A 19,068-nucleotide genomic window follows, 5' to 3' on the forward strand; every position below is an offset into this window, starting at 1 on the left:
CGTTGATATAGAGATTGGTAAAACCCAGATTAATTTAGAAGTGAATTGTTGCTGTAATAGCTATCAAATCAAATACATCATAAATGGATGATGACAGTGATGCTTTAATTCAATTATTTTTCTATTTAATAATCTGGAACTATGTCAAGGATGCAACGTTGGCCTCTTTGAGAACTATATTAAAAGGTACACTCATTGTTTAAAATTTGTTTCAGAATTATGGTTGATAATGTTTCACTCACCTGCTATCTTTATATCATCATAAAATAGCTTTTTAGAGTTGAAGTGGCTAGTTGATTAATGGAATGACAGTGAATCCCCAAGCAACTATATTGATTTTTGATGAAGCACTTTACAAAAATAGCTCAACTCAATGGGGTGCAGATTCTTAATTGTGAAAAGCTGCAGGGTTTTTTCAAGTTATCTATGATATATAAGTGAATATCTTGGGTTTTGGACTGTTTGTGAGACAAAACCTTAGGCTTTGCAAAATTGTGATTGACATTTGACGTGAACAAAATGTTTAATGAATTAAAAGTAATAATATAATTCAATTTCAACTGAAATAACATAATTAAAATCTGAACGACTAGTTCTAAAAGCTATCAAGTTGTGGAATGAAACATGGACATCCTAGCAAATATTGACAAATCTATTCATGCTCAGTAACTTTCTCCAAATAAATTACTCATTCATGAAACGGTGTAAAAGTAGATGTATATCTGTGATAGAACGAAACGTATTTAGAGAATTATTAGGTTATGTTTTAAACATTTATTGTGAAAATGGGTGCTTCAGATGGACTGATCTCAGTTGCTCGCTGAAAATCTTTGCGTTTGGTTTGACAGCTCCTGACCTTTGTCGGCGCATGCGCTCACGTCACCTCCTCGGATTGTCAACTGCAGTTGGGAGATAACGAACAAACACTTAGCCAGAGGTCGCTAGCGCAGGGAAGCGATAACTCTTTGACCAAAAGCTTCTCTAGGCTGAGTAAAGTAATGAGGTAGATTGTCAGACAGCTGTTTATACTAACCTTGTTTGGAACGGACTGGCAGCGCCGCACTGAAAATGGACAAGGAGTTTGAAGACATAGATTCAGAAGGCCGGTGGCAAAAACTGTACTTAGTAAGTCTGTTAGCATAGCTAGCATGAAGCTAACACAGATAGTACTTGAAGCGCGCATTAAATTTAGCAAGCTAATAGCTCGGGTAGCCCATTAAATGTCTGATATCTAGTCTGTTATTCATCGCCAATTGTCTTCGTTTTTTGTTTTATGTCAGTTATGGATTTTTTAAAGTTTGTCAATGGACACTGCAACACTTTTTTAAATGACAACGTAAATGCTATCGTAAGCTTAGTCAGTGTCATAAGCTTGTGCATGTGGTTGAAGCTCTCTGTGATCAGCTACATTATTTAGCTATTCACTTCTCTGACTTATATACTCCACTGTACATGTTTATTCTTCACAGCAGGATCTAAACGTCAGAGGTTGTATGTATATATGTTCAGAGATGAGGTAACTGCTAATACACTGTGATTGTGGACTGACACATTTTAGTTAAGATGTAACCGGTTTCCTGCTTGATTGAGCCCTTGTCAGCGTGCGACATTAAAATCAGGCAAATTCTTGTTTTTAAATAACATTTCTATTTTCTCCAGGAAATCAAGAATCAGTCCCATGAGTGCGCCTACAAGGTGGCAAAGTATCCGGAGAATCGCAACCGAAACAGATACAGAGATGTCAGTCCCTGTGAGTAAACATTTGTTAAAAGTTCAAACTGTTTACACATGTGACATTGATTCAAGCCAATTTACAGACGATCCACAAATAATTTTCCCCCTCACGCTGCCTGCAGTTGATCACAGTCGGGTGAAGCTGGAGAACACAGAAAATGACTACATCAATGCAAGTCTGGTAGTGATGGAGGAAGCCCAGAGAAGTTACATATTGACTCAGGCAAGTCCAAGACTTTTTATTCCAGTAATCATGCATGCCGGTCTATTATGTGGGAACTAAACAGTTAATTGGTATCAGAATAGTTGCAGATGAATTTTCTATCAACTGACTAATCACTCACTAATCATTTGCCTCTAAAACTGGTCACTGCTAAACTAACAAATACTACATTAAGTTTATTATGATTTATGAACTTCATTATAACGTATGAACTGCATGCCATGAATTTGGACCACTTGTTTGCTTGTGCCAAATCATGAAGTGAGTAAAGTCTCTGCATCGTTGTATAATGTTAACTGTAGGAGTGTGTGTGTGGTTTGACATGAGTTGTGACCTGGTGAATGTGTGGTTCTTCTGATACAATATATTTGAATTACTTACTATTTAATGAGCACTAGTGGTAGTAGTAGCAGACAATTTGATTTCAGAACTTAAAGTAACTGAAAGTACTATATATCAAGAAAGATTGTTGAATCTTTTTTGACATACATATGTAGAAATGTAATATAAGCAGAGAGAATAATGAAATGATTGATTTAACTTCTTTATTTACTGGAAGTATATGTTTAAGTGAAGCTGTATTTTGTACCTGTGCTGTTTGATATTTTTATAATTATTTATAACTTTAAACTACATACAGTTTTATACACAAAGTAAAGCTGTTACGGTGTGTCAGAGGTCACAAAACCGACGTCTAATGGCAAACCTTCAGAGTAGATTCAGTCTCAGCACCACACTTATTAGATACTTTTTCCATTCATCTGTTTACCTCATGACCAGAGATCCCAGTCAGCTGCTTGATGATGTTGGCTTGTGGGATTATAAATGTTTTGCAGGTGCCTGCCATTTTTTTTAAAGATAACTACTATCTAAAAATCAGTTTGCACGCATAACAGCACCAGTCACATTGTCAGTTGGGCTGAAAACATTTCCTTGTTTAACTGTCAAGAAAGTTCGTGATGACTGCATGTTTCAGTCTTTACTGAAAACTGCTGAAGTCAGACACACCACCAGTATTTACTGGTTTTACCTCCTGGTAATCACGCTCACATAGAAAATAATTGAAATATAAGGATCACCACCGAAGTTTTGTAATTTTTAAAAATGTTAATAGAAGAGCTTTTCTGAACTGTTAAGACAGAAGCGCTACAAATTCTGGTGTTGACAGTGCTTCCTGAGGTGACACTATTTTTTTTAGCTTTACTGCAAAATGTGTTTCTTTGTAGAATTAGGCTGTGACGTAATTTGACTGAGACTTCTCTAAGGCATTTAATGTTGAACAATAAGGGTATTAGGGCAGACAGAGCATTACTATATTATAATTTTTTCAGTGGTCTAACTTATTACTTTCTAGTAATGATATTTTCAAAGCTTATCACATATGTCAGACTGAAATACTATGACTAAGAATCAAGACCCAACATTAAAAATGTTATGGTGATAATATGCGACTGGTTGCCTTGAAGTAATTTATCATGCCAAAGTCATCAACACTGGTTCAAAAACAGAAGTCCCACACAGTGGGGTCTTCACCCCACACAAATTTGAATATTCTAATTTCTTTAGCAAATGAAAGGACAAATAACCTCTTAACTTCTTCATGTGTTTTTCTTTCTTGCTAACATGACCATAGATAACTGAAACTGGGCTGATAAGACAGATTCTTGGTCACCGAATGATTTTGCTTACCACACACTGAATATTGTCTCAGTAATTTAGAGCAGCAGAAAGTTTGCTCAGTTCAACTTGACAAGACTTAAGATATTGCGTTTCTTCTGGGAATTGTGGATCGTAGACAACAAGCAGACATTTCTTGGACATTATCATGGAAAAATTTGTCAACCTTTTGTGAAATACCATTCATTTGTGGTTTAAGGCATGACATTGCCCTCTAACACAGATCACAGACAGTCTGAAAATTAATTATCTATCATGTTTCTTGTTGTCCAATGAAAAATAAAGGAAAACAAAGCTTATAAAGCCAAGAAAATTAGATGATGCTTGCATCTGTCAAATGAATTGTGGGTATCCTTAAATAGTGGAACCATGCACATTTTTTCTGCTTTTATTTGATAGTTGTTTGGTTATTTGCATCGTTATCTGTGTGACATCAAAGAGTCTGTTGCTGTACATGATGGTCTTTCTTTTAATCCTGTTACAATTGTATTTAGGAGAAAGCAAAGCGAAGACTTGTTGACATTATCTTAGCATTGTGTATACCATTGCATGTATGTTATCTAAATTTCTGTATTATTTATCTGGAGGACATTTGACATTTAACACCTACAAAGTGTAGTTTTCTCATCTTAACCACATCATAACCTTTGCATTGGCCTTGACCTTTAGGTAAATTCTTATCATTTTGCATGTCTCTGTTGCACATTAATAAATACCAACCTCTGCTTTTTGCTCACCTAATGAAGTTATTGCTCTTGCTTGAAAGACCCCACACATTTCCTTTTTAGATAACTATCCACTCTCAATAGACGTATTAACTGCTTTTTTGTAATTGATCAAATCATTTCTGTATATGTGTGTATTTGTTGTCCACAGGGCCCCCTCAGAAACACCTGTGGCCATTTTTGGCTCATGATCTGGGAGCAGAAGACCAAGGCGGTCATCATGCTCAATAGGGTCATAGAGAAAGGCTCAGTAAGTACATAATAAAATACAGACATCTTATTGTCTGGTTTGACATCTGTCATTTGTCTGATGTGTACACACCCACATACCAAGACTTCAGACATACTAAATAGACCACAGATAGACAAGTCATACAGACCACTTTATCTACAGTAACAGACACACTTTGTCAAAGTTTGCAGCCTGCTGATAGTGTGAAATAATTTATGTAGCTTTATTAATCCTACTTGGTTTTTTTTTTTGAATGTTCCATTATGAAGCCTCCCTGTCCTGTCAGCAGGATAGCTGGAATTCAGTGTTTTGACTTCAAGTTTACAGATGTACCTCTTAACCTCTTAACTTCTGTAACTCCAGTGACCCTGCAATGTGCTGATGAGACATTCAGTCACATTTAGGAACTGTGATGTCTCACTCTCTTTCTCAGTAAAGCAGCTGGAATGGATCTCACTAGATAATGAGATTCAGTAACCATTTTCTTGGAAATAAAAGATGAAGAGCACCTTTTCCACATATTAATAACCTCACAAGGATCTTTTATGTAGGTCAGGCAGCACACAAGTCCTGCAGAGGGAAGGTTACATAATAGACTTACCCTTAACAGTTCTGGTCATTGTCTGTTTACAAAGAAAATACTGAATGATGAGATGTTGGTTGTAGGCATAACTTCAGTATCTGTCACGGTATTCTGACCACAGCACTAACAGATGACTTGCTGTTTGCTGAAAAACTGAAGACTATAGTACTTTAAGTGCACTACAGGATCAGCAATTGTTTTGGAATTTAGTTTCATTTTAACTTTGTCCCAGCTAGATTTTTTTGTTTGTGCTACTGTTAGTACTAATACCACTACTATAACAAAGACGAAGAGGAAGGTAGAAGGTGAAAAGGAAGAAGAGGAATGAGCCTAATGATAAGTCATAGGCTTAATGTATAATAATGAAACAGTGTTGTGAAAGTGTGCCGTGCACGTGTGAGTGTGACCAGGAAAATGTGCAGGTTAGATGCAAGAAGGGAGAAGACGAAGATAAACAAAAAAAACATTGAAGGTGTATGTCCTCAGCTCTTCTTAATTTGTCATCCAGTTTTCCTTTCAGTGCAGAGGAACAAACTATGATCCTGTTAGTTGTAGCTGCTTTACCTCACGGTCAGCCTGACCTCTCAGCTTGCATCAGCTGTATTTCTTTGTCAGATGCTTCATTTTCTCTGGTGTCTCTAAGATACCCCGCCTTTATTCTTCTGTCACAGGAAAAGTGTGCCCAGTACTGGCCCACATCGGAGGAGAGGGAGATGGCCTTTAGAGACACACGTTTCTTGGTCACGCTGTTGTCAGAAGACACCAAGTCTTACTACACCACCAGAGTGTTGGAGCTGCAGAATTTGAATGTAAGCCAGAGGATAATTTAGTATGAGGGGGATTTCCACTGAAAGGAGGCAAAGGAGAACTGAAATGGTTCAGAGGTGTCACATCAAGACATATCACATGGACCTGTGTTGTCCGAAGCCTTCAAAGCTGAAAACATTCTTGTTCATTCTTAAAGCTCTTTGATTTCTGTTTGCACAGACTTTCAGGCAGATTAAACATATTCGCCCAAGTTTCACCATCCCACACATCCAAAATTGTGGGGGTGGGGAGAAAAGGCAAATGAGGTGCAGATAATGCAGCAGAGCAGTTTAAGTATTTTAAATAACCATGCTTAAGCTAGAGTGTTACCACTGCATTTACCATTGCATTTTTGAAATCAAATTTTCATCTTTACTTTTATATTATGAATTTCTTTGGTCCATCTTTCACATGTTTGTAAAATTCAAAATGAACACATACTTTTTAAATACAAAGTGGAAAATATTAACTGGAAATAATGCCTGAATGATCACAAAAAAAAAAAAAAAAGTTCACACATCTTGATTTGCTGTGCCGGTGTGACTCGTTTTCAGAGGCTGGTTTATTGTGCAAGTTGAAACTGAAACTGTTGTAAATGTTTGCCTAGACCAACGATTAAACACTTCTGAAATAACCTCCAGTGACCTATGGCAGTACTGATAAAAAAAACAGCACCTGCAGGCTCACTGCAAATAAAAAGAAGTTGTATCGTTTTTTTAGCTGCTAATAAGGCCTTTATTTGTCTGTTTTCACAGACAGGGGAGAAGAGAGAGCTTTACCACTTCCATTACACCACATGGCCTGATTTCGGTGTCCCAGAGTCCCCGGCATCCTTCCTAAACTTCCTTTTCAAGGTGAGGGAGTCAAGAGCATTGGGTGTTGACCATGGGCCGGCTGTGGTCCACTGCAGCGCTGGAATTGGACGCTCCGGGACATTTTCATTAGTCGACACATGCCTGGTCTTGGTAAGCCCTGTCTCTTTGTTCCATATGAGGTCTGGTTAATGCTTTTACTGCTGTTTCACAGTGAAACTCCAATTGAATTATGTTTTTAGGTTATCTTGCCTAGTCATATTTGTATGACCACAAACATGCTAGTAAGAAATATATATTTTGAACACCAAATGGTAAGAAAATTTAGACTATAGCAAAATTGTTGTCTTATCAAGACAGTTTGCAAACTTTATGGACAAAGTTGCCCATTAGAAATGAAATTTGAAGAACCAATGAGTCTGAGTTAATTCATGAAATCTTATCTTTTTATTAAAAGATTTGACTTTTGGTGGTTTTAAGTAGTTTGACCTCTTAAGGACATAATGCACAAAAATCGATATTTGACTGCAGAAATAATCAAAAGTCTTTTTATGCAATGTTGACAGCACTATTCAGAATGTAGTTAAAAGAGAAAAATACTGAAGAAAGAACACCTTGAACAACTAGAATAAAAATAGACTTTTATGTGGTTATGTGCAACCCACAGCTGAAATGCACATTCGTGCTTCTTGGTTGCCCCACCATGCTTTAAGACACATGAAAACGGTAGATAAGGTAGATAAGCCAGATCAAGGAAACATACCGTACTGAAAATGTCAGTTACAGCATTTCATCCCAAAACTATGGTGACCCTCACAGACTGGGAATGTGTGACAGTGTATGGCTTGAATCTTTCTTCTGAGCAACAAATTAGTCACCAGATATTTAGACAAAAGGGAGTTCATCCTGTTCGCTGAGCTAAATTATACTTCTCTCCTCTGCAGATGGACAAGAGGAAAGACCCATCTTCAGTGGACATCAAAAATATCCTTTTGGACATGAGGAAGTACCGCATGGGCCTGATCCAGACCCCTGACCAGCTACGCTTCTCCTACATGGCTGTCCTTGAAGGAACCAAGTACATTATGGGAGACTCCTCTGTACAGGTACCTGCACCACACACCACATAACCAATTCTATTAGTACTTTTTCCTGCCTATTTAATTTCTGTAGTTCCTGCTGGCAATAGATGAAGAAACTATAGTTTGGGCATCATAGAGCTAAAGGGCTGTCAGTGCCAAGAGCAACTTTTAAATGTCTAAATACAGCAGAAGGCCCTTATGACAAGAAAGATCCTCCCAACTCTACAGTTTTGGAACCATAAAGATAACATAGTTTTCCTTAGTTTCTTAGTTTCTTACTTTATATGGTTCAAACACAGAAAGTTCAAACACAGTGTACACACCAGTTTCTTGAAGGTAATTTATGCTTTTGTACAATTGGGAATTTGGCTGCAGAGAAAAACACAAAATTAGAATTACCCTTACCTCTGTTCTGTTTCACCCACTTGTCTTAGTTTTCTTTCAGACATTGCAAGGTCTTTCTCTTTTTTTTAACACCTCTTAATCCAACCACAACCAACTCAGCAGACAGGCTGAAACTTTGAGAGTGAAAGTGTGATTCTTTCATTTTCTGGCTGTCTCTCCTCTATTCCTGGAAAGAGGAAAGGAGAGCAAAAGAAAAATTGAATGTCAGAAGTCAATAACTGAGTATCAAATTACAATATTTTGTACAAGTCAATGTCGTGAATATTTCACAGAGCAGTGACTTCTGTGCATCGAGTCTATCATGTGAGTCTATTTGCATAATTAGGCTAATAGTTCTTATTGCTAACTACATTTGCAACTACACAACTACGTTTGCTAATACACACAGGAAATTTAAACAAATTGTAAAGTCTTTAATGTATCCCTCTTAAATTCTTTTCTATTTATTAATTGCATCAGTAGAAAAACATAGCTATCCTCCACTACTCTCTTTCCTGTTTACTCCTCATGTAGAACCGATGGCGGCAGTTGTCCAGGGAAGATGAGGAGCCGACATCAGAGTCTCGCCCCTCAACTCAGCCTCAGGCCAGGTTTGCTACAGAGCGATACAACGGCAGTCAACGGGGGGGTCAGCTGGAGGAAGGGGGAGACTACAGACAGGACAGCAAAGTACCCGCACAGTCTCCCTGCAAGGAACAGGAGCTGGGCAGCAGCACAACACAGTCAGTACACTGATTATAATCAGCTGAGGTCGTTTGGGCCAGAACATTAGTGAGAATGTCATTTGAAAGAGATTTGGTTTGATTTTGAATTTTGCCTATGCATTTTAGACAGATAGCAGAGCCTATGCCGGAACAATAGAATAACTTAATTTGTGGCATTAGGTTGATACACGAGTTATCATGCTTAAATTAACCTGTAATTATGGTGGATTTGTAAAGACTCTTGAATTCAGGTTTTTAAAAAATCTTAATTGCTTAAATTTGACAGTTTTCAGGCAAAAAAACATTTACAGAAAATGTTTTGAAAATTCACATGTAAATGAACAAATAAAATATGGAATTTTTAGATGGGTTTTTTTTTTTTTTCAAGTTTTGAGAAAATTTTCCAGAGGGTTTTTTTTGCGGCCAGTGAGAAAATTTCTTGGTTATGTTGGCAATTCATGACTACAGTGTTGACTGTTAAAAAACCACAAGTTATAATCACACACAGAAAACATGAAGGATGCATAATTCTTTGTTAAAATCTTACAATGCTTAATTTAAAGTTAAGTTTTAATATTTCTGCCCTGATGAAGACCATCTGAGGTCACAAGTGGTTTGCATTGAGGTTTTTAACATCATTCCTTCCCCAGCCTAAATGTGGCTGAAGGGCATGTTATTTTCTATTATTTGGCCTAATGTTGCTGGACAGCTTTTTTTTTAACCCATTTTCCTTGTGTTTTTTTGCAGCAAGCGACGCAGAGAAGACAGTATCTCCAAATCAGGCACAGCCAAGACACCCCAAAGCAAGCCCAGGACAAATGACTCAGAGAAGAAGAGAAAAAGGTGATAATATCTTTTGGGTACAGCAGCCAAGTATTTTTCATAAACCAATCATGTTTTAGCGTCATGTTTTCTATTCAGTACTCGCTGTAATTTATGCTGATCAGTGCCTTGTGCAACTCTTTCGATATAAAAAAGATGTCAGAGAAGAAAAAACATGAGTCATTTTCAGTGTCATTTCTTTAAACACTGCAGAGGAAATCCAGGCTTTCCCAGCGCATGACTCAACATCCTAATAGCACAACTGTGGCTTCATTTTCTTTCTACAACCCTGTTTTCAAAAGCATTGGGACACTGTGTAAAATGTAAAATCCACATTTCATTGAAAATATAACAAAGACAACATATCAGATGTTGAATTGCTGAAATTTTATTGTTTAATGAAAAATATATGCTCAATTTGAATTTGATGCCAGCAACATGTTTCAAAAAAAGTTGGGTCAGGGGCAAGAAAAGACTGGAAAAGTTGTGTAATGCAAACAAAAAACACCTGGTTGAATATCACACAACTAATTAGGTTAACTGGCAACAGGTCACTAAGATGACTGTGTATAAAAAGAGTCTCCCAGAGAGGCAGAGTCTCAGATAGTGCAACAATTGAAGAATACTGTTCCTCAGTGTAAAATTGCAAAGAATTTGGGAATTTCAGCATCTACGGTTCATAATATTAGAAGAATAAGAGAATCCAGAGAAACCTCTGTATGCAAGGGGCCAGTTCTTTTTGGAAATCATGGACGCCATGTCCTCTAGGCTATAGAGGAGAGGGGCCATCCAGCTTGTTATTGGCGCACAGTTCAAAACCAGCATCTGTGTTGGTATGGGGGGTGCATTAATCCACATGGCTTGGGTAGCTTGCACATCTGGGAAGGCATCATTAATGCTGAACGGTATACACAGGTTTTGGAGCAACACATGCTGCCATCCAGACTATGACAATGCTAAACTGCATTCTGCGCATATTACAACAGCATGGCTCTGTAGTAGAAGAGTCCGGACGCTAAACTGTCCTGCCTGCAGTCACCCATTGAAAACAGTTGGCGCATCATGAAATGAAAAATACAACAAAGGAGACCCCAAACTGTTGAGCAGTTGAAATCCTATATCAGGCAAGAATGGGACAACATTTCACTTGCCCCCAAACGTTTACAGAGTGTTGTTAAAAGAAGAGGTGATGCAACACAGTGGTAAACATACCCCTGTCCCAACTTTTTTGAAACATGTTGCTGGCATCAAATTCAAATTGAACATATATTTTAATAAAACAATAAAATTTCAGCATTTCAACATTTGATATCTTGTCTTTGTTCTATTTTCAATTAAATATGGGTTTACATGATTTGCAAATCATTGCATTTTGTGGGTTGTATTTCAGGCGTTGTATTTCTTATTTCCCTCTTTCCCTCTCTCTCAATATTGTCAGTCACTTAGTGTGAAGCCAGTAGTCTTGCAAGCTGATATTTACCTCATGCTCTCATAAAGGCGTGACAGTTAGACCCGAGGAAGCATTTATTTCTGATGACTGTGCACCTCAAAAAACGGCTTACTATGTCATTTCTGAGAAGCCATCCCTTTGTTGTGTGACATGTCACTGTTGTTCCAGTAATACAGTCAAAAGTGCACCAATTCTTACGAGGTCTTACTCTGCTGTTGTGGTTCTTCTCGGACAGTTTGGGCTGCATTTGCTGCACATGACAAGAGCTGACCTGTCCAGTGGGGGGCAGTGTATCTTTACCCCCTTCTGAGACAGCAACAACAACCATGAAGAGCACATTTAGAGGAGGAAGTTTACTCAGCTTTTAAAAAGAACGCCCACTCTTGTACATTGAGGTGTGTGTGTGTGTGTGTGTGTATGTGTGTGTTTGTTTGTGTGGTGCCATTGTGTACTCAGTGTCTGTTGTGTTTTTGTTTCTCTTGGGGTTTTGTTCTTCTCTTCGTGATTCGCTTGGCTCCTGCGGTTTGGAGGTGTGTTCTTTTTGGCTGCACTCTAGCATGGTGTGTGTGTGTGTGTGTGTGTGTGTGTGTGTGTGTGTGTGTGTGTGTGTGTGTGTGTGTGTGTGTTTACACTTGTGGTTAATGGTTGTTGAAGCTCTGAAATGTCAGGTTGACTTGGAATATTGCAAGGTGTTAATTTATACTGTGCATCATACATTCAGATTTGGTGGCAGCCATCTTAACTTGTCTGTTCAGTACTGTCAAATGTTATTGAGTAAGATAGAACAAAACAGTTAAATACAAGCAGCAACCACTGCTTTGCACATAAAGGTTGTACTATTTTGTTGGCGAGTGAAGTAACTAGGAGAGAGATTTTGAATCACTGATGGTCTCTTGACAGTTAAAAGTTAATTCCTCAAGTACTTCACCAGTTAAGAGTAAATTCCTGTCCTGGTTGAGGCTGTCAATCCATCACACCAAATGTATTGGGGTGCATTATGGTTTGTTGCATGTTCTCATGTTTTTTTGTCGTGAGGTCCTTATGTTTCTTCAGAACCTTAGCATGGTGATGTTCCTAATTGTCTTGTGTGTAATAAACTGCATTAGTTGTGTTTTAGCCTTTTTAAAGTTTGGGTATTTGATTTTCATTAGGAGATTTATAGTCAGGTCTACAAGGGAATTTTGATTTACATAGGCTGAATGGCTTTTTGATCAAAACTTTTTGTTGTCACTTGTAGTTTATCAGACTAGATATTTAGGACTACAACTAAGTATTATTTCATGATTGATTTACCTGCAGATTTTTTCCAATCAATCAATTTGGTCTATAAATGACGGGAAATCGTGAAAATGCCTGCTAGAATTTCCTATCTCCAAAGGTGTCATCCAGCCAATAGTTCAGATCCATAAAAATAATCTGTTTAATATCACATAAAACACAAAAAAGCAGCAAATCCTCAGAATTAATTAGCTGAAACAAGCGAATGTTTGGTGTTTTTGCTTTGAAAATTACTAAGTAACTAACAAAGTACTTTAATTAATTAATTCTGACAAATGAACTAATCACCTGACAATTTTTTTCACCTCTATAAATATTCATCCTGTATAAATTATGTTCCTTTTACAAGTTACATATAATATTTATGCTTGATGTGAGCAGGATTTAATAGTAAAGGCACAAGACAATATAGATAACACAATATAGACCACAACTAAAGCCAAACAGCTTGGCGACATCAGCTACCCAGCATTTAGATGTCTGAATGACCTTTTCCTGACTGATTGAAACATGGCAGTACAAGAGGCTATGGTGCTCATCATAAGTTCTCAGAGCCAGTGGGTCTTTTTTCGTCAGACCAACAGACCAAAACCCAAAGATACTCGATTTTGATTGATAAAACCAGAAGAATAACAGCAAATGAACCAGAAAACATTTGACATTTTTGTTTGCTATTTTACCTAAACAAAGTTTCTTATCAGTATTCTTGCTGGTTAATATTCTGTTTGATTCTGATTACTTCACTAACTGTTTAAGTTCTGCTTTTAGCTTTAAAACCCTTCCACATCATCCTGAGACAAGTCTCAGGTTAGTTCCAGATAACCAAATCTAAATCTCCACTCTAACTAAACGGAAATTTTCTTGAAATTTTTACAGCTGAGAACATCTGAACAGAGCTGCAAGCTTTTGCTTATTAAACATGATGGCTGCTTTTGCTGCATTGATAATTGATCTAATGTTGATTTGATCAAAGTGATCCAAGACACTGTATTGTGCCACAGCAACTGCTAGCAGTTGAGCAACCTTTTCTTTCTCTCACTCTCTTCACTCTCTGGTAAAGCTTAACATTGTAAACTTGACCAAGCTGAAAAACGCTAATTTGATTTAGTGGCACAACTTCCTTTGATCACTCTTGAACTTCACTGACACCCTGGTAGAAAATAGTCTTTGGTTCAACCTCTTGAAATATTTTGTGTCTCGTGACAGGATGAAACCCAATGACTGCTAACCACCTCCACCCGTGGCCACATGACTACAGCTCTGGCAGCAAAGCCAACATCGGCAGGGAACTCCAGCTCTCTCCTCTGAAGGAGCTCTGTCCTCCTCCTCTTCCTCAACTCCAAACCACTCTTCCTCGCCTCCACCTCAACCGCCAGTTCTACTTTTTTTTTGTTGTTTTTTTTTTTTGTTTTGTGTGTGTGTGTGTCCCAGCCCAACAGCATTATTCAGCCACCTCACCTCCCTTTTCTTTACCATGTTAGAAACATGTCACTCCCACATCCCCTTCAGTCCCCCCACCTTATAGCTTTTCTACATCTCCTCTTCCTCTTTAAACTGTTTACAGCAGACACTTTGACATTCTTTGAAGAGCGCACATTTAAAAAGACAAACACACCAGCGCTTCACCCCCTCCCTCCGCAACCCCACATCAACCACAACCTGTGCTGCTTCTGGAGTTTAATATTATTATTTACAGCTTTGTCTTTCTGTTACGCTTCTTTGCATTTATGAAATTAAGACTGAAAATAGGGGCTATGCATTGCCAATTTGTAATGGTGTTCATATGTGTATTTTTAGAAAACCTTTTTTCAGAGACAAAAATGAAAATGTTCTATTTTTTATAAGAGATTACTTGAAGTTTTTCACAGGGATGGGGGGTGGTTAAATGAAAAGCTCGGCCTCCTTCCACATGAAAAATTCAGTGGCATGTGATGTTTTCATGATGTACATAGTGTTCTTTTTAAAAGATGTGTGTAAAAAGACATATTTTTTGCTTGTAAAAACCCCCCAAGTCACAACAATGTTACAGATTTGAATACAGTAGAAAGCAGATTTGATGACTTGTTCTCCTTTTGAAATGAATTTGTCTTAAGTTTTTCTCTCTTAGAGTGTAATCTACAAATAAAACTGGTATTATCTAGTTTACATAACAATCTGTTTGTCTTTTTCTCTGGTTACTTTACCACAAATCTGCGGTGTGTGTGTGTGGTGGGGGGGGTGGGGGAACGTTTTTTTCACATTAATGAAAGAAAAGTGAGGTAAAAGCAGTCGTAAAAGCAAATGGAAGAATTATAAATGAACAGAGAAAGGACGAGGGACAGGAGAGTTATTTATCTTCTTATCATGTTAATATCTAGTTAGAATCAATAGTTATAGTTATCGAGAGTCCCAAAACATCCCCTAAACATTCCCTAAAAAATATGTTTAGAAAATATTCTCAGAATCTTGTTTAACTGTTCTGAAGTAATGATTATTATTATTAATGTATTATTATTATTATTAATAATAATGGCTTGATTACTATTAGTAATATTTTGAATATTTTTAGGGTCAGTAGTGTTTTTCAAATTATATTCCTCCTTTACAGAGTCAAACTTTAATTTTATGATTCCTCTTTAAAAAAAAATGCTGTTAGGACATTCCCACAGCCAGTCTACAGAGAAACCACCCCAAAACAATCATTCAGCTAGAAAGGAAAACCACAAACTTGGCAAAACTGCTCTGCAAGTTCAGAGTATGACAAGTACAAGTATGAATCAAACTGCTCTCTTGTTGTCACTACTATGGAAGTTGTTGTGACAAGTTATAGAGAGGAATCAAATTACAGAGAGGTGGGACTACCAGGAATACAATATGGCACCTGGCCAACCACTTTCAGTTATGATGGCGGAAGTAAAGTCCAGTGAGAGTCACAAAAAGTCTTTGTTGTTTTATGTAAATTCACTCTGCATTCTTGTAACAATCTTTTATTGGAAAAAACATTGAAATTCTGCAATACTAGGAAACAGCATTGAAGTGCACGTTTGGGTCATGTCCTGTACATAATGTAATATTTGTCCATCTCAAGATAATTATAAAAATAAAGATGATGAATTTCCAAGAGTAGGAAGGTTCTTATGGGGTTACCAAGTTATTGGTCCAGACAACGTTAACTCAATATAATTCACTGTTTTACAGGAGACAGTGCTCAGTACTATGAGACACAAAAATTCCCCACTAAGCAGATGTGACCCCAGCCAAGAGTTCACCAAGGTCTGAAAAATGCAAAGTTGTTGCTATGTGCCAATTATAAGCTAAAAATAGCAAAAACAAAACATGTTTCTCAGAATAGTGCAGGGGGGATGCCGCTGCCAAAAAGAAGACTCCAGGAGGTTGGGATCTTCCATTTGTTGGGTTCTTGGCTCTGAAACGGGAGTAAGACAGACTTCTGATTAAACATTTGTAATCTTAAAGTTGTAGATTGTAGCAAAGAGAGATTTTTGAAGAAAAGCTTCTCTTAATCAAGTCTTAAGTTACTGTACTAAAGTTATATACTAGATACTATACTGTGAACAACAAAGCTGCAGTGTTGGACATTGTTTGCTCCGTTTCGTCACTTACAGGGTTGTCCAGCAGATGGAGCCAGTCGTTGAGGTGGTTGACGAGGGTGAAGGCGTCTGGGATGTTGTCGCCCTCTGAACAGAAGAGCAGCAGCACAGCCAGAGGAAGATCCTCTGAGCAACTAAATAAAATCGAGCACACGTGATCAGATAAACATACACATCACAATGTAATTATTATTTGTTTCCATAGTATGCTGAATTAAAAACACATTTTAAGAGGAAAGCTGTTTTTCTTCACCATCCTGACCTCCAGCTAGACTTTAAATATATCTGGAATATACCAAATCACAGTTTGTGAGGTGAAAAGATACCCACAATTATGTGTAACAAGATATTCAAGTAAAAAGAAATCATTCCAATTATGTGACACTTCACTACCATCTTATTGTAATTATGGCTCCGATATCTTATAATTATTATAAAGCATTTTGTAATTATGAGTAAAGATACAATGCAGAATTTTTTTTCCACTAATATGGTTTAAAGCTTGTGTATGAGAAAACATAAACATGGCTCCTTGTTACACACACGCACACAACTGGTGCACTATTACGACTGCATTTAATGAGAGAATTATACCACAATGCTGCATAACCAGCTCAATGAGCACAGTTAGCTGCTGTAATTTGGTAATTCTATAGGACCATGACTCATGTCCTATACACAAACAGGAGTTACAGCTTCATTTTTAACTTCTTATCCTAAAATATCCTTGCCTTAAATACAAATGGTCCAGTTCAAAATGTTCTTTGTTCTTTTAGATCAATCATAATTTAAGGTCTGTATGAAGTTGCATGCAGCTCTCTGTTTCTACCTGTCTGTGTAGAGTCCTTTGGTGATGCCTCCTCCAGGGATGCAGAGGCGTGGCTCTGTGTTGGTGTCTGTCAGCCCGGGGAAGGCTGACACTCGCTCCATCTCCCTCCAGCCCAGCTCCTTCAGAGCGTCTGCACTCACCTTCAGCAGGGATGGAGTGACCAGGTACCTCAAGGGGGTGCTACATTGCATGCATACACATTTGTTATTAGAGCTGACCTGTATTCAGCAAAGGCAAAGAAATGCACTGATGATGTGAAGTACTTTATTACCCTTCCAGCTGTCGGTCATCTCTCTGGTAGGCATGACTGCTGGACAGAATTACAGTCCTGGAGAACTCGCTGGCTTTGATCCAAGACACGACCAGCTGACGAAACTTTTTGGATTTTGTCTGCAGTTAGCACAAAAAGGTTAGAGCTACAAATATAATAATGTCAATTCCAGTCCGGGTTCAAGGAAACAAACTACATCATCACGGAAGACAAAAATGTACTTTAGACCCTCTTCAAACAAACCTCATGTAACAAAACCTAGATTATAAAATTAAAAAGGTAGTCCTTAAACTCAAAAAAAAAAAAACACTCACTTTGCATGGTGGTTAATTAATAAAAGTAAAGCAGTACTCTTCATGTCACCTTCTTTGATGTGAAACACTCAAAACAAAAATAAAATAAAATAAAAAAATTCACAGAATCCACTTATGCTGAAGCAACAGACTGTGGTTTTACCTGAATAATCGGCGCTCTGATCTGAAGAACTGCCAACTTCAGTTCTGGCGCTGTATATACTGTGGGTGAGACACAGTTGACAGGCTGAGGATTAGATTTTGGGACTGCGTTGGATTTCTTTTCACTTCGCAGTGGCTACAAACTACACTGCTGATTACCTCAGGTCACACTTTATTCAAAGTATACATTTTTCACAGAAAAATAAAGTTATTATTAGTTATCTTTGCAGAATTTACCATTTTACAAAACACCTCAAAAAGGTCCTCAGTGGTAGTTTAATGAAGAACACACTTCACAGGTGAAATTTGCACATTTACTCATCTACAGCAGGCAAATCATCAAGACTGAAAAATGGCACCTTCTGCAGGGGTGTGCAGCTCTTCAGCATCTTCTTTGCAGGTGGCGTATGGGTCGTTCCCAGCCATCGGGATGAGACAGTCTGTGTGTATGTAGCCAACTCGGTTCATGTTAAGAGTCGACACAATGAGGTCCACCGCTAGCTGACCCACATTGCCAACAGCCACGGCTGGCTGGGGGGAGAATAGACAACAACTTTTCAATAGTGTCAGTCTTTTTTTTTATTGTAAACATGCAAAATATGTCACGGCTTCAGTGTCTCATGTGTGAGGATTTGCTGCTTTTATTTGCCTTACACATATTGCTTACACATTACTTACACATTATAGTAAACTGGATCGTTTTAGGCCTGGACTAGGACTTCATGTTGGAAAGAACAAATAATCTGAAGATGTCACCTTGGGCTCTGGGTAACTGTACTGGCCATCTGTCACTATTTACTTATGTTAAACAAACCAAAAATTAAGAGATTAATCAGCACATAAATCCAAAGCCTTACATTAAATAATAATAATAATAATAATAATAATAATAATAGAATACAGATGCTTGTGACACATTACTACCTGAGGGATAATACAGTAATTACATGATGCCATTTTTCTGTATTGGGCACTTTTGCTTCAGTAAAGGATCTGAATATTTCCTCCACTACAACAAATCTGTGACTCCCGCTTCCATCCAACAAATGTGATTTTGGGTGAGCGGACTCACCGGTAAAAACGCAGATTAAAAGCCGTGACAGGACTAAATGTCACGGAGTATGTGTCTCTTGATGTGTCACTCACCATGACGAGGGTGAAATCTTTGAAAGCAGGCGGCGAGTTATCTGCGGAGATAAACATGGCGATGTTCAGGAAGCTGACCCACGGAGACAAACGGGTGGAGATTTAACAACTTTTATATCGACCAAAACTATGTTCTCCAGGCAGGTTTCACTTCTATTTTCATGCCTGGTGTTGAGGACCTTCTGGACTCTCACTAGCCGTCGATTACTGATGATGGACAGGCTTTAGTAGCCGCTGTAAATGCCT

The 19,068-nt window shown here is 37.9% G+C and overlaps 2 protein-coding genes across 3 annotated transcripts; one reads left to right on the plus strand and one right to left on the minus strand.

The window, feature by feature from the left end:
- The first annotated feature begins 922 nt into the window (after positions 1-922).
- On the plus strand, positions 923-14,684 carry ptpn2b (protein tyrosine phosphatase non-receptor type 2b). Of its 2 annotated transcripts, none has more exons than XM_071500344.1 (10): positions 923-1,125; positions 1,660-1,750; positions 1,857-1,957; positions 4,511-4,609; positions 5,846-5,983; positions 6,737-6,946; positions 7,738-7,899; positions 8,794-9,002; positions 9,732-9,827; positions 13,741-14,684. In XM_071500344.1, exons 1-10 carry the CDS (start codon positions 1,069-1,071, stop codon positions 13,760-13,762), a joined length of 1,185 nt encoding a protein of 394 aa, XP_071356445.1. In that variant the 5' UTR covers positions 923-1,068; the 3' UTR covers positions 13,763-14,684. The 2 variants fall into 2 exon arrangements, with proteins under 2 accessions (XP_071356445.1, XP_071356446.1); XM_071500345.1 differs by lacking the exon at positions 13,741-14,684 and adding an exon at positions 11,492-11,629 and having other exon boundaries at positions 1,035-1,125.
- Positions 14,685-15,450: 766 nt separating this feature from the next.
- psmg2 (proteasome (prosome, macropain) assembly chaperone 2) lies at positions 15,451-19,021 on the minus strand. Its single transcript, XM_071500852.1, has 7 exons — positions 18,823-19,021; positions 18,036-18,207; positions 17,678-17,736; positions 17,222-17,340; positions 16,951-17,130; positions 16,135-16,255; positions 15,451-15,937 (listed from the first exon to the last, which is right to left on the minus strand). Exons 1-7 carry the CDS (start codon positions 18,877-18,879, stop codon positions 15,857-15,859), a joined length of 789 nt encoding a protein of 262 aa, XP_071356953.1. The 5' UTR covers positions 18,880-19,021; the 3' UTR covers positions 15,451-15,856.
- Positions 19,022-19,068: the final 47 nt, after the last annotated feature.

This window comes from Trachinotus anak, unplaced genomic scaffold (assembly GCF_046630095.1).
Source record: "Trachinotus anak isolate AG129_WGS33_773 ecotype Australia unplaced genomic scaffold, CSIRO_AGI_Tana_v1 ptg000016l, whole genome shotgun sequence".
NCBI classification, from domain to species: Eukaryota; Metazoa; Chordata; class Actinopteri; order Carangiformes; family Carangidae; genus Trachinotus; species Trachinotus anak.

Excerpts from the sequence above, each read along its gene's own strand:
- ptpn2b (XM_071500345.1), top strand. The coding sequence starts at position 1,069 with ATGGACAAGGAGTTTGAAGACATAGATTCAGAAGGCCGGTGGCAAAAA. Across the intron at positions 4,610-5,845 it reads GGGTCATAGAGAAAGGCTCA|GAAAAGTGTGCCCAGTACTG; the intron begins GTAAGTACATAA and ends CTTCTGTCACAG. Across the intron at positions 6,947-7,737 it reads TCGACACATGCCTGGTCTTG|ATGGACAAGAGGAAAGACCC; the intron begins GTAAGCCCTGTC and ends TCTCCTCTGCAG.
- psmg2 (XM_071500852.1), bottom strand. The coding sequence starts at position 18,879 with ATGTTTATCTCCGCAGATAACTCGCCGCCTGCTTTCAAAGATTTCACC. Across the intron at positions 17,737-18,035 it reads GCTGCACACCCCTGCAGAAG|TATATACAGCGCCAGAACTG; the intron begins GTGCCATTTTTC and ends TCTCACCCACAG. Across the intron at positions 16,256-16,950 it reads AAAGGACTCTACACAGACAG|TTGCTCAGAGGATCTTCCTC; the intron begins GTAGAAACAGAG and ends GATTTTATTTAG.